The sequence below is a fragment of the Larus michahellis genome, chromosome 1, assembly GCF_964199755.1.
Source record: "Larus michahellis chromosome 1, bLarMic1.1, whole genome shotgun sequence".
Lineage (NCBI taxonomy): Eukaryota > Metazoa > Chordata > Aves > Charadriiformes > Laridae > Larus > Larus michahellis.
Genome location: NC_133896.1, coordinates 59,546,770 through 59,562,230, shown reverse-complemented (window position 1 = coordinate 59,562,230; position 15,461 = coordinate 59,546,770). Strand labels below are relative to the sequence as shown.

General features: G+C 46.8%; 1 protein-coding gene across 6 annotated transcripts in view; it reads left to right on the top strand.

Annotated features, from left to right (window-relative positions):
* ABTB3 (ankyrin repeat and BTB domain containing 3) overlaps window positions 1-15,461 on the top strand; it is a 181,804-nt gene that overhangs the window by 102,458 nt on the left and 63,885 nt on the right. For all 6 annotated transcript variants that reach the window (XM_074580674.1, XM_074580693.1, XM_074580665.1 and 3 more), the window contains exon 2: window positions 1,522-1,671. In XM_074580674.1, coding sequence (XP_074436775.1) covers window positions 1,522-1,671 — 150 coding nt within the window. The remainder of the gene's footprint in view (window positions 1-1,521; window positions 1,672-15,461) is intronic.

The following is a 15,461-nucleotide window of genomic DNA, read 5'->3' as shown; positions in this document are numbered from 1 at the left end:
CCCCCGCTTTTTGTTTTGAACGTGCTTACTGAACCTGCCTCGCCTCTCTCCTCCTAGGATGGGTGGTTTTGGGTCCATGCTGCAAATATGACTTTCAGACTAAACTATTTGGAGGGAGGAGATGAGTGCGAGGAGGGGATCCAAAGCAGCTTGGTGGAGCTAGCAAGGTGGCTGAGAAGCATCCCCCTCTCAGGCATGTTACCTGCTCTTGTGATGTTGCAATGCAGTGAGGCTGTTTCGTAACTGAAGTAGACAGGGATTAAGGTGGCCATTCTGCCTCGAGACCGCCAGTGTTGTACCTATGGGTAAAATTATTGATCAGTAGAGTTAGACACCATACATTTACTGAGCTGGACAACTAGGTAAGTTCTTCCCCCTGAAGAGAAACACTAAATATGTACCTCTTCCTTAATGTGTTTTTTTAAAGTCCGCTTGATTCATAAGGATGGAACTTCTCTCCTGTGCTTAAAAGGAAGGAATGGTAAAAGCTAATGGAAAAAATACGTGTCCTACTCTGGCTTCTTTTCAGAGGTTATTGTTGCATATCACACAATAGGAGATAAGATGAAATTTAATCATAATAAAGAGGTACAATTGTACTGCCTCCAGCAGGTCTCAACCTGTGTGTATCCCAGCGGGACTGGGAAGATGATGCTGTGGAAAGCATGACCATAGCTGGCTGTTTATAGACCACAGGAAGGGAGGAGGGCTTGCACTCCAAGCTGGACTTGTGTGCATCTGTTACCCAAGGGTGGTAATGCAGTGTTTGCTCTTGTAAATAAGTTCTGTTTTTTAGTATGACAGTGATTTTGACTAATAAACGTGTGCCCTCTATCTGCGCCTGAGGGTTTAGATGTCATGGTAGAGAGTGACTTTTGTGCCTGAATGAGCGTGTATGTAAATTGTTTTATGTCAGTAGCTTTACTTATGTCCTGCCCCACAAAAATTCATAGCTGTAAGGGCTTCTGCATGACGGGCTTTTGAAGCCCAAGCAGTTCAATTGCCAGGAGTTGTATTTGCAAAAAGAAATTCAGTAAGCCCATCAATGACACTTTGACCATCTTGATGCTGTCCATTATTTTGGCAATGGTTAATGGAATTCCCCTTACAGGAAAACCCTGTAGATGTATTGTCTGAGATATCATTTTAAAGCCAATCTTTAAGAATTCTTGTTGCTGAGATACCATTTTCTAATAAATTTGTATGGGTTTGGAGTAGCTTGTAGGAAGCTTCTCTGGAACCCTCTTGACCTCCTCCTTGGGCAATTCTCTAGGATTTTCTGTAAGAATTATCCCTAGGTGACATTGTAAGTGACTGGAGGATATTCAGAAGAGCTAACGAGGGCCACTTCTGAAAGCATGAGTCATCTGTGACATTGAGTTACAGATGTTGATTGTCTTTGAGCTCTACACGCAGAGGCTGCGTCTTAGAATGTCCCCAATATTATGTGGTGCTGTCAGCGAAGTCATCCATACTGGCTGCAATTACATTGGGCTTCTCCTTTCTTTTTATCCACTGTAGGTGTTCTCTGCCTGCCGGACAGCTTGAACCTTCACAAAGACCAGCAAAGGTCGAACAAACCTGGGGAAGTGCAGATGTTCAGCCAGTCAGAGCTAAGGACCATCGAGCAGTCTTTACTTGCTACGCGTGTGGGGAGCATTGCTGAACTCAGTAAGTACAAGGTTGTTCATAAGGTTTGGGTTTCTGTCCTCGCGGTAAATCAAAGCTGCTTGTATTGCCTGGTCGTGAAGAGGAGAGATGAGGGGGCACATGTCATGTTGAAGGAGATGCTGGGTCAGATCTAGCCATGCTTATGCTCCATGGCCAGTTTGAAAGCTGAAGCCGTAGGAGGAAAGAAGACTCACGCAGTCTCATAGCAAACGTCTATGATTTGTTTGTATACAGTGCTCTCATTTTTAAAGGTGAAAGATGCTTTATTTCATCTTCCCTATGTTGCATTAGAGAGCACCTCACAGCTTGGCCAAATTTGGAAATGTCTGCCATATCGGTGTCCTGTCTCATTTCACTGGGATGCCTGTTTTGAGATGGGCAGGCAAAAACCTGAAGGCTGCAATTAGTTAAGGAAATATTGTCACAAATTTAAAGCAGAGCTAGTTCCACCTGTGTTACAGAAGGTCCTTCACCCTGCCTTTCCTTCTCCAGTTCCAGCAGAGGAAAGGACTCAAACCTGCATCAGAGGAATTTGCGCCCAGAAGATAAATTATTTGCTATTAATCAAAATATTTTTTGAGAAATGTGAGAATCTATGGTATCTGTCAAAATCTGAAAGCTTTGATTTCAGCACAGGTAAATTTTAGGAGACAAATACCATGTGAATCCTCATGTGACGTGAGATAAAATTATCATAAGTGCCTTTTTTAAATTATTTTTTTTATTAAGAGATAAGCCTTCCAATCACATGTTTATGGTATAGTTAGAGATATGAAGCTATGGGCGGGAAAACAGAAACGTTCAGACAAAAAAGGGACTTCTTTTTTTCTGAGGTCTGTCAGAAATACTGTCAAGTACTTTTTCCTGAGACCTGTTAACGAAATTTTTGGGAGAAATGGAAAAGACTGAAATCTATGAAGATACAGGCTGCCCCGCTTACTGTTGCTCTTACTGCTGAATTCCGCATTACCAGCATCGTAAAGAATGTATATAGGGATCTAATGTTCATTTTCCTGGCGCTTTCTGTAGCAATGGCAGTCTCCTCTGTAGCTCCATCATATCATCAGGGCTCAGTTCATGATCCGTGTGGAGGCACCACGGATGTTTGTCTGCAAGCCAGAAAATGAATTTCTGTTTTCAGCTTGCCGATTTTTCTCTGCTCTGGTGAGACATCAACAAGTCAAGAGCACTTACATGCCTTAGCGTGAAGCGTTGCTCCCTCTCTGGAATCAGGTGTTTGGTGTTGTTCAAATGAAGTAATTTATGCTTATTTATTTCACGCACGTGAAACCCACAACAGTACTGTCTGTGTGCCAACTAAATTATGCATGATACAGCTCTCTTTCTTAAAGTACATATAGTTGTTGTTTAATAAGTAAGTAACCTGTGGATATTTCAGGGCGTTTTTTTCCATTCTGGATTTTTTTTGAACCCCCATATGCAACCCAAAAAGCCAGACTCCTTAATCCTCCCCCTTTTATTTTTTTTTATTTGATTTCCAGACTCTGTCATCTCTAAGTAGTCCTTCCTCAGATTCAAGTGCTTGGTTGATAGGGTTTGCTCTCTCTCTGTCTGTTGACTGCAAACACAGGCAAAACACTCTTCAGGGTGGCCAACTCGAAGAAAAGAGCGCATCAGTGGGAGTTAGATGCAGCTGTCAGAGAGAGGTTGGCACCTCCAGCACGCTGGTAGCCCTCCAGAAAGCCCTCTGGACAACCATCGAGGGTACCTCCCCAGCCACTGCAAGCAGATGCATGTCGGGGGGAAGAAGCGGTAGGAGGAGTGGTAATTGGCAAAGCTTGCAAGCCTTGATGCTCAGTTGAGTGTAGAGATCTTTGCCGTGGAACAGTGCCGGCGCAGTGCTCAAAACTGAATTGTGAAACGTGGAGGGAGGCGCGGCGTGTCCCGGGGGATCTGGGGGAAAAGCCTAAAATGCAAGGAAAAGGGGAGGAGTGGAGGGTGCAAGGGAGTTTGCTCCTGCTTCAGTGCTTGTGTATCTGTCTCTGACCCAGAGGTTAGAGCAAAGCCTCTGCCATGGAGGGAGGCTGAGGAACCGCAGCGTGGGGGCAGAAATGCTGAGCAGCGAGCGGGGCAGAAGCCCGGGGGGAACACCTGGAGATCAGGGTGCGTTGGCTGGGAGGAGTAGGCGAAGGAGGATTTATCATTGCCTGGGTGGTGCGAGGGGGATGGAGAGCTTTAGAAGTGGCGTTGTGGAGAGGAAAGAAGATATGGCAAGCTCTGGCGTGGAGAAAGTGGGATATGAGGGAAGGGTTAGGTACATAAAAGGCCCTGCTCTTGTGGGGGTGAATGAAGGTGATGAGGGAGACTCTCTGGATAGGAGGGAATTAAGAGGATAGCACTTGTGAAAAGGGGGAGGAGGAGGAAGATGGCAACCAGGAGGGAGCAGCAAGGTCAGACACTTGGCCTGTTGGACCAGCAGAGCGGGCAATCCCTGGGCATGTGTCTGCAGTGTCCCACTCACTGGCTTGCAGTATCCCAGGAGCCAGGACTTCGTTTCCGTTCTCTTCAAAAGAGCACAGAAAACAAGGGCAAAGAGTGATCTTGCAATAAAGCAATTTAATTTTATCTCAGACAAAAAAAAAAGAAAAAAAAAGAAAAAAAAGCAATTCTAATTGAATGAGATTTCCTGTAGTTTATCAACATTAATAATTCAAGTATTGCAAGTACCCAGAATAACTAGAATTAACAAATGCCCCTGTGCCGAGGAAAGGCTTCCCCTGCTCTCTGTTCCGCCCAGCATCCTCGCATGCAGTGGTGTGGCCGGCTGCTGAGCTGCTGGAGACTTTGGGAAATCAAATCTGTCCCCTGGAAGACGACATCTGGCAACCAGGGCCCATGTACTGCCCGGTGCCTGTATTTCAGCTCAAATTTTCTTAGTTTCTTCACGGTCTCTGTGTCTGTCCCAGGTGGAAAATAGATTTACAAGGTGAAAAGCTTTGCGTCTCGTGGTATTTTCAGACTGCCCTGTACGTGATGCCCTCATCTATCTACTCCATTCGTTTGTTCGTGCATGCTGTTGGTGAATTAGAATAGACTGTTTGGGTGAGCCGCGTCTCCACGGGGTGTGACAGAGGCGGTAGAAAATTGGGGAAGGGTGGGATGGTGGCCACAACCGTTAAGGAAGGGTAGCACCGTCTGGGAGAAGAGAGAGAAGAACCCAAGCTGCTGTTGAGGGGTCTTCATGGCCAGAAGGGTGCAACTAGCCTCATGGACGCTGTTCCTGTCCCCACCCCAAACCCTGCTTGCCTGAGTCTGGTGGTGCTTCTGTTCTCATCTCCTAGGCTTAGCAGGCAGCAAGTGCTGGTCTTCGCTGGGACAGCCTTGCCCTGCCTGGCAGTGGCCGGGCAAGGTGGTGCCGCTGGCCCTGGGGCACTCTCCCGAAAATAGGAAGAAGAGGCGTTGTTGCTGACTTAGGGGAAAAATCAAAGGAAGGTTTCGTCTTCAGGACTTAGGAGAAGAATGTAAATAGAGACCTAATTCTGCAACACAATTACAGTGGTAATGCGTGATTCCAAGGAAAAGGCTTGAAAAATTTATATGAAACCTTATTCATTAAAATATAATGAACGTGGCACAAAGTTAAGGAACAACAATAAATTTGGCCTATGTTATATTGGCATTTAGTATTCAGGAATTGTAATTGCCTACTACAGTGTGTTTTAAAATAATGTAATTTCATTTGAAATGCTTATTATATAGAGAACATTGGGAAGAACTGAAGCACAGCAAAAATAATAGGATTTTAAACAGTAGCCTGACAGTATTTCACTGTTTAATCTTAGAGAAAATATTTCTCAAGACTTTTTTTGGTTGGATTTTTTCTGTTTGTTGGGTTTTTTTCCCCAATTTTTCCTAAAGTTTCCTGTATTTCCAGACCAGACCAGACCTGGAGTAGAAGTGGAATAGATCAGGGTTGGGTTTTTTTTTTCAGAAAGTTTTGGGAATTCTTCTAGATTTCTGTTTCTTCTCTTTTATTTCCTCTGCCTTCAGACAGTCTATAAGTAGACTGAATAGAAAGAGAGACAAATATTAGGGAGAGCCTTGGCTGGTGGGAGATCCCGTGATGCTGCGTTTTGACCTTTTAATGTTTTTCCCAACTTCTTTATATGCATGTTTGCAATCCACAAATGTTTATGTTATGTTTAACTGCATAGCGCTCCAGCACACCTATTCATCACTCATCTAAAAATACCGCTGCCGGCTTGGAGACCAGATGCAGAAGGGATGAGGCTCACAAGTGGAGGTCGCTGGTGTTTTGCTGGATAAAGGAGGACTCTCTTTCTCTTGCGTGTCCCCATAGGGGGTGACAGGGAAGAGCAGAGCCTTAGGATAAGCTGGCCACCAACCCTGGCACCAAGAAATATTCCTCTCTTGTTGCCTTCATGTGAAGACCTTAAGGTGCTAGTGTACATCTGAGCAGGGAAAACCACCCTGTGCTGAGGGCCGTGCGAAGGGCTGCAGAAGGTCGGTGCCTCTCGAGCCATGCAAAGGAATAAACTGTGGTTTAGGATCTCATCCAAACTGTCTTCACGCATGTCATCAGGTTAGAGCAGGAAACTGACTGGGGCTTGCTCTGAGTCCAAAGATAACCAATCCACTGTGGCTTTCCTGGGTGGGAAGTTGGCCACGCAGGCTTGTGCAAACCACAGTGACTGGTGGCGGTTGTGGTATTACCCTGAGTGTTAACCACAACAAGTAGGCATTTTTATTTTAAACTAGGGTAATCTGAAGATGCGGGTGCAACTTAACACTGCTGATCTCAGAGCTTTTTAGCCTTTGAATGGTGTTTAACTTACAGGAGCTCTCAGATTCGATGTTCAGGCTTGTATTTCCTCCATGTCACCACTCAGGTCTCAGCAAGGTTTTCCTTTTTGCCATTGAAACGATGCTACCCTTCCCCATCGTCCTCTCTTTGCCTCTGCAGTGCTGAATGTATATATTTCCAAAGTAACGGCCTCCCAGTAGATCTTGGCACACTTTTAGGGATGAAAGGAAGGGTTACTGCTCACGTGTAAATAGGAATGTGATTGCACATACCAATGCTGTTTTTCATTTCTCCTCGCAGCCCCAGCCGAGGCGATGATGAAAGTCGGCATCCCTTCCCTTGCCTTTTCATCTAGTCTCAGTCCTCTGCATCCGACAGGAGGGAGCACTGCAGGAGCCGCAGAAACTGATTCATGTCCTGTTGTCGTGGTTTAACCCCAGCTGGCAGCTAGGACCACGCAGCTGTTCATTCACTGCACGCCCCCCCATTCCCCCTATAGGGTAGGGAGAAGAGGGAGAAAAAGGAAAAAAACCTCATGGGTTGCAATAAAGACAGTTTAATAGAACAGTAACGGAAGAGAAAATAATATTAATGGTAAAAGAATATTTTAAAAAAAGAAAATGATGCAATACAATTGCTCACCACGCAATTGACTGAATCACGGATTCCTGCTCTCTGGCCACCCCCCATTTATATACTGAGCATGACATCTATGGTATGGAATATTCTCTTGGCCAGCTTGTCCTGTCTGTGCTCCCTCTCAGCTTCTATGGGAAGCTGAAAAAGTCCTTGACTTAGTATAAGCATTATTTAGCAACAACTAAGCAACAACTGTTGTGTTATCAACATTATTCTCATACTAAATCCAAAACACAGCAGCTACTAGGAAGAAAATGAAAATAGCTGAAACAAGGTCGCCTGTAAATATGAGGTTAAACCCAGGCTTAGGAGCAAGTAAAGGTGCTTGCTGGAAGGGTGGCATCTGAAGGAAGGTTGTTGTAAGGACTCTGCTTATTTACAGCCGTAACAAAAAACGTGTCTGTCAGGTATTTTTCTCAGACGAAGCATCACCGTAGCGGAAGACCAAAGCTTATTTCCTGTGAACGGTTATGTTCATGCAGCGCAGTGCCGAGCTAAGTGGAGGTACCAGCTGAGACCTGCAATTCAGGCAGCAGTGCTCCCTTCAGCCTAGGGTCTGGCCATAGACTGGCAGCCTGTGTGGGCAGTCTCCAGATGTGATGATACTTTTCTGAGTGCTCAGTGGTCCTCCGCTGTGTTATTGCACGAGATCTCTATGTCCTCACTCTCCCACCACTTTCTGGGCATCTTGTTTGCAGTTCCTCTTCGCTGCCACCCACACGTCATCCACTCTGTGTGTAAGAGCTAAAAAGAGAAATTGTTGAGGTGCCCCTTCGTCCACCAGCAGAGACAAGAAGGCAGATTAATGCTATGTTTAAGTGCTAGATAGTTTCTTGCCTCCATTAAGTGCTAGCTGGTGGCTGGGTCCCCTACCTGCTACTTCGTTCCCTTTGCTGCCCCCCTCCAAGTGATGGATCTGAGCCTCCATGTGCAGGCTCCGTCTGTGCACAAGAAGGGGTATGGGTTGCTTAACAGGTCCAAAGAACCCCACACTTTTCTTCCCTTCCCCTCAGATACCCAGTGTCATAAACCATAAAGCAATATATTTATTTATTAGTGGAAACAAGGCAGGAGGGATGATAATTTGAAAATACCAGTCCACACCCTGCTAAGGCTTCACCTTCCCTGTCACTTCCCTGCTGACCTGGGGGGTGGATTTGTTTTTTGTGTTACAGGGGCTGACTGGAAGCAGCTGTCACTTGTCTGGGTCCCAGTCTGCAGTCAGGGCTCCTCTGGGGGCTTCCCCCATGGGGGAGGCTCAGCCTTCTTTGCCTTCCTGGGGGCCAAACTGGGGTCTGTCCCCCACGTAGGTGGTTTTGTTCCCCCAGCGCTTCTACCTCATGCATTGAAGTCCACTCAGGCTTAATGGTTAGAGGCAGAAGGTATCGCCTTGGTGGGTGGGGGATGCTGGAGCTCCAAACCTCCACCGCCCTTCCCCGATACGCCAGTGTATTGGGCTCAGGACTGCCCCATGTACAGCACCCTTGAGGTGCAGACTCGTGTTCACCTCTGAACTCCTGTGCATCGCAGCACACTTGGAGTTAAAACAGAATTTTCCTTTCCTTAGGTTTGCAGTCTTCCCTGTCCCTGCTTTGTAGAGCGCAGGCAATTGCCAGGCCAGGGTGAGCACTCTTCAGCTGGTCTTCTCAGCCATAGGGGGCTCTTAAATTCAGAATTTGAGGACGTGGGTCCATGCTAGGCCAAAGAAAATCCAGGGACGGTGGTCCATAAGGCAATGGCTGTCCGCATAGAGAAGGCTCTGCATTAGGTCGGCGGGTGAATAGCTCATCGAGTCAAAGCCTGCTTTGTTTGGAGTTGATGTGGTTTAAGGGGAATCAAACACAAACATCATGCTTGCCACATTGGATAGGAGATTTTGAGGGTAATAGTGTTATTATAATAGGTGTGTTAACTTGAAAAAGTTTAATTATTATTGTGGCTTTTTTATGGGATATATGCAATCCCTAATTTCTCAGTCTTCAAAGGCTTTGCAAACACTAAATCGCACACGAACACGTACTCTGTAATATAAATAGAAGCTTCTTGTGATGGTGGGATAAGAGGAGATAAAAGGTTAAACAATCTGTGGAAGGCCACAGGGAAGCCACTGTCAGGAAATGCGCTGCTTGTATCCTGGTCCTGTGTTTTGGCACTGAATTCGGAGTTTGGGACCACAGCTCCTTCGTTTGCTCTTCTGTGGGAGAGGTGAATGGCTGTTAGGAGAAGAAAAGGTTGCCTGGGGTAGCAAATTCACATAGAAGCACGACGTGGGCAAGCAGAGATGGCAGAGATGGGGAAATTTCTGCAAGGTGAGCTCGACGGTGAATCTGTCGCACGTGGGGTTCTCCACTGACTGCAGGTTATGGTGCTCCAAGAGCACCCACAGCCCGAGGCAGCTGGCTCTTGAATCGGGAGTGTACTGTGTGCCAAGGTTAGCATAGCTTTATGTTTGGAGATACTTTATGCTAAGAGCATGTGCACAGTAAAATACATACTAAATGCCTTCCAGTGTGCCCCCACCCTAGCTCTCTGCAGACTCCTTTCCTGGTATAGATGGGTCGTCTTGAGTTAATGATAGCACACCCTCCAATAAATCATTTGAGGAAAGGTTTTCCTCGAGCAGTTTTTGCTCAGCTGACTGTTGAAACACAGAGATTGATGTAACACCAGAGGCAGAGCAAACATGAAGGAGCAGCGCAGCTGAAATCAAGAGTGTGGGGATGGCTGGGGCCGCCGACTGAGCAGGTGGCTGGAGGCGGTGAGCTGCGGTACAGGAGACACAGTTCAACTACTCATACTCACCTGCGTTCATGTGCTTACAGACATACGCCGGGGTGAGCTGGAGCAATAGATCACTTCGGTGCAGAAACCAGGGGCAACAGGGAGGGAGAAAGGGAGAGAGACTTAGCTACAGTACGGGAAGGATGCAGGATGGCCATGACTACCAGGTAGCAGTTGGATTGAATACAGCTTGGTTTATTATCAGGGTTATACGTCATGTTTTCAATACAGTCTCCCCAAAGCTGGTCCTGAGCAAAAGCTGTAGATCCAAGACCTTTATACTGAGGTGTGAAATGAATCCAGGTCAAGAAAGTGAGTTTTGCACCTGACTCGTGCTTGTAAGGGGGGCAAACTTGAAACTACCAGCCGAGTTGTGGAAGTTGGCATCTCGAGTACAGCTCCTTGGCCAACACTTCTCCTGTTGGTGGTCTGGACAGGATGCAGAAGAACGTTAAGGGCTCTGAAGAACCGACATGACTCCAGTCTGTGGCTCTGGCCCACTTGTGCAGGAGAAAATGTTCATCCAGGTAGCAAAGCGAAGCAGCAACACTGCTGCTGTCAACGAGCCCCACCGCAGGGCATGATTCCTGAGAGCAGGCTACGCACATTCAAGTCATGGACAGCTGGAGGGATGATCAGACCAGCATTATTGAGCTGATGGGTGCTGCCTGCAGGATGCTGTTGAGCTAGAAACATGGCTGGCTGCTGCTTCGCACGGTGCCGTAACAGGGCGTCACACAGAAAGAGGTCTGCGGTGGCAACAGGTCCTCCTCCCTCCCCTGGGCTTTGAAGGAAAGACACAGGCCAAAGAACTGTGTGGCCTGTCGACAGTGTGCAAAAATACCATCATTACATTGTTCTTGTGGTTTTTAGGACATGTGTTTGGAACAAGAAGAACTTTAGGTAGGTGTCATAGGGAGCAGCTGTGTAAGGCTTGGTCCAGTGTCGTTCACCTCGGGGTTGCGGTTGTGCAAACATGCACCCAGCTGAATGTTTTCGACTGTGGAAGTTTATCCCTCTGAAAGCAGTGAGCCTGCTCTTAGGCAGGCATGACTGCAAGATCAGGTCCATCATGACAGACCATAAAATCCCACAGGAAGCTGCTCAGACATGGGCACTGGGCATCCATCGTTTCCTCTTTCTTCCTCCCCTTTCTGTTTTTCTTCATCTTTCCCCCTCCTCTGTTACAAAATTGGAAATGGATGTGTTATTTTTCAAACACTGGGCTCTAAAATAGTAAGAGATAGGATAATACCTTTTACTGAAGCTAAACACAGTAAAACAAAACCACCAAAAAAACGCTTCACTGGTCACTGTGGAGAGGGCTGTTGCGTGCGCGGGGCAAAGCGATTTTGGCAGAAAATAAACCCCCTTGCATTCTAACACTCCTCACCGAGGTGGGAGGCTAGGTGTGGCTGGGTTTAAATTCTGAGTGATGCCCAATTCAGCACTATCAGTCCAATCGCGTTTAATATGTATTGTTATGATTTGGATACACTAATAGTGGGCTGCACCTTCAGTCTAGTTGTGCTCCTGAACTAACACGGCCACCCTTGAGTCTTTGGTCGCGTTCAGTGAGAAACCGAAACGACTAGCTACTTAAACGGTGCAGTTTATTTTAACAACAGATATATAGATTCTTATGATTGCTTGTGATAAATACACTGTCTGCAAAGCACGTGCAATTAAAAGTATTGTTAAATGTACAAAACAAGCGATGAAGTTATAAACAATACAGCCTGGCTGTAAATGTAGAAGAGAGATTCTCTAGAGAGATTTCTAAGTTTCCTGAGGAAGCACGCGGTATAGTCTGAGTCTTACCCAAAGGTGTCCCTGTGGGGGGGAAGAAAGGCTCAGCCCATCGACTGATCCCGGACTCAGCGATAGAGTCCTCCTCGACTGGTTCGCGATGGTGTCTTCCCGGATATCCCCCCTGTCTCGGGCTATTTTTATACTATTTGTTATCTTCAAGGTGGAGTTTGAGTGACTTTAGTCATAAATACTTTTATTATGATTGGTGTAAAATTCTCTTGCTTCACATTTAAAGGTATAGTTTACGAAAAATTCAGGGCGCAGACTCGAGGAGTGGTCGCACCTTGGAGGCGGGTAGCCTTCGGGATGGAGGTGTGTTTTGGTACATTATAATGAGCAAAGTTCGCACAAAGGACAGCATTTCATCAAAATTTGATGAAATGTTGGCTCAGGGTGGCAAGTAGGCAGCTTATTGGTTCTGTAGTACCATCTCGTTCCCATATCTGCTATTCGTCACAAGGCAAGGCCATGGAATGATCACATTCCATCCTGTCCCTCATGTAGCTTCGCAGGCAATCTTGTACAGGGAATCACAGATGTTGCATTCTTCGCATGCCAGCTGCGGCTGTATTCTACCTTAGAAGCCTTTTGATTCCATAACTTTCCTTAATGTGTGAAAAATCCTGTATTTTTGGCCATTTTAGTAATTATTCCACAAGGGCTCAAGCCGTCCAGTCAAGTCCTGTACTTTGTTCATATGTCACCCCTATACAGACTGGAGCAGCTTAACTTTCCCTGTCACATCGCATCTTTGGCTTGAAGTCAGTGAAGCTGTTTCTTAAATATTCAGTAGTGCCTTAAACCAGGCCTGTGTCACAACATGCGCGTTACGTAATATTTTCTATCTTTAAATCAGATCTGTGTGGACCTTGGGTTCATAAACTGTGCTGAACTGAGAGCAGCTGCGACGGGCAGGTCCCGCTTTAGTCGTGGAAAGGTTGAAATGCTGGTAGCCACAGCGGCCGTGGCTGTGGTGCGGTGGTGGCTTCCTGAGTCCTTTGCTACCTGGTGTGTAAGGCACGGTGTTTCTCCTCCAGGCTGACGAGCTCCAGCATGGAGCCGCGTGGCCGGAGCTCTTCGTTCTGATCCAGGGCTGGAAGGCAGTGCCGCCCTGGGGCATGCTGCTGCCTTGCTGTCCTCTAGGAGCCTGCCCTCCAGTTCTGCCTTCTTAGCTTCGGCAACAAAAATATCCTCAAATATCCTCCCCCACCTCACTGTTCGTGTTTTTTTGGTGTCTACCCCACGCAACGCGATGTCTTCCTCTCCCTGTCTCTGCCAGCAGAGCAGTTTGTGCAGCGGCTGGCTTGGCTTATGTTGCATAAATTGTGGAAGTGTTTATTTGGTTTAAATTACAAACAAAATAAAATTGGCAAGGTTTTTTTTTTTGTCAGGCAGATGGGCTCCCCGGTCTGTTCCTCAGATGGGTTGCAGGCGGTGGCACAGGGGCGAGAATGAGCGCAGGGGACGACGAGGCAGGGATCCCCGCCGAGCCCCTTGTGTTGTGACGCCACAGCCCTCGGGAGCCGCTTCCCTGGAGTTACAAGATCGACTCAACTGCTGGGATTTGTATTTTTTTTATGGGTTTGTTTGGAAATGATGCACTCAGGAATTTATCGGCCTTATGGACACGTTCAGTTGGTCAATGAGAGATGTGTTTTCAGGGCCAAAAGAGATGCAGAAGAGCCAGCAATGCTGCAAGCAGGTACCCTTCCCTTGCGGCATGTTGCTGTAGCTGAACATGGCTCTGAAGCGCAGAGGTGGCTAACACACAGTGATGAAGGGGTATTCCCTCTCTGTACTTGGCCACAAATTCAAGGTTGCCCTCAGTGTTCAGATACACTGTGACTTTTACAGCTGGCAAGGAGAGCAGATATAGTTGGGTTTCCCAGGTGAGGCCTGAGTTGGCTGACTGCTGGAGACTGGACCAGTGAGTCCCATTATGGAGCTGGCTCTGTGTCAGTGGGCTTTGGGGAACCCTGGCCAGGAGTAAAGAGAGTTTCAGCTCTTGGTATATTCTTTGGAAGAAAAATGGAGAAGCAAAAGCATATTAGCAAGGAAGAATAGGAGCAGCAGAATGTGGTGGGGATTGAAACAACACACATGCGTCTGGAACCAGATGTTACACTGCACTGCGTTTTACAGAGTATGCATGAGTACTACCATACAGTGTGTGTGTGCGTCTGTCAGCTCCCTCCTCTGCACTGATCCTGATGCACAGATACGCTAAGGCACAGTCCCTGCCCTGAAGAGTTTGCACCGTAACTGGATGCGGCTGGAGGAGGAAGAGAGCACTAGGGCATGTGGTGGCTTGTCCGAGGTTACACCGTGCAATAAGATACAGAGCAGCAATTCCCGTCCTGCCTCTAGTGCTCTGCCTGTTGGGTACCAAGATCATAATGCAGCTCTTTATGCTTACTGACTGTCCCCCGTGAAGCTCGATGCTTTATAGGTATTGATTATTTAAGCTTTGAGTTGTCTCTGATGGAGGAATGTTATAATAATTGTTAATATAGAAATTATTTGAAATATAACTAGAGATAACATGGCAAAGGCAGAAGCAAGATCTAAGCCAATCGATTCTTGGTATAATGTAATTAAATGAGGCTTCAACATAAAAAGCATTAATTCAGCTTTAATGGCATGGATTGGTTTGGGTTTCTTAAGAAGCAGTTGAGGAAATACAGAACAAAAGGGTGAACTCCTGGTCATATTGAAATGGATGGGAGCTTTGCCATTGCTTTCAGGGAGGCTGGAGTTCCTGCAGCCTTGCCTCAGCAGCGATGCTGGGCTGCCTGCCCTGCCTGTGTCGTTCTTGCTGCTGCTTTTCCCTCCTTACTCACCGCGCGGCTTCCTCTGGTGCTGGATGTGTCACTGAAGTCGCATCGCCCCAGCGCTCAGGGAGGAGTGGGGATGAAGTAATGCTGCAGCCCAAATCTGGGCCTAAATTGCATCCTGGTTTTTATTCATCGTTGGGTACAGAAGATGGGGAGGTTCTCTGGTGCCTGCTGTCTCAATCCGCCGAAATAAGACTAGTCATGTGCTTAACTTCAACCACATGTTTTAGTGCCGTAGTGGCTTGGGTCTGAAAAGGCTGAATTAAGTGCAACTCCTTTTTCTCTGGTTTTGCTATTATTGTTAAAGCTGCACGTTGCAGCCGTCACTTTCTATGAATTTTTTTGGAGAAAAAGAGAGGAATTTACTTTTTGCTATCAGCAAGGCTGTTAGCAGTTAAATTGTCCCGCGCTAGGCTTGGCAGCGCATGTCTGCTGTGACAGAGTGGGCTGAGTGAAGGGGGTCCCAAACTTTCCTGCTGCTGCTGGTCGCCTGGAAATAATTTTGTGCAGAACTGGGGGAGTCATCTCAGAGGGACGTCTCTTCCTGCCGCGGACCCGAACCTTCAGGCTTTCCTCATGCGCAGCTTCTCTCGGAAATTATGAGCATGCAGGGGCTGCAAGATTGGTCCTATCATGACAATTTCCTGGCGGAGGGAAAAGACAGAAACTATTTTTAAATGAAAGCTTTGAATCAGAGGAATATTGCAGAGTGCAGCAAAAAATTGTGTCAAAACCCTGAAATCATGGACTCGGCAGTTTTCTCATGCCAGCGGTTTTCTTCTCTTCATGGTTTTAAGGCTGTGTTTTTGGAGGACTGGGCTGAGCATTTTTCAAGGAGATGTTTCTGTTCTCCCTGGTGTGCGTTATCACAGCAGCAGCATCATTTTCTGTGCGAGTCAGGCTGGAGAGAGGTGATGTGCTGTGATGTCTTCACAGGG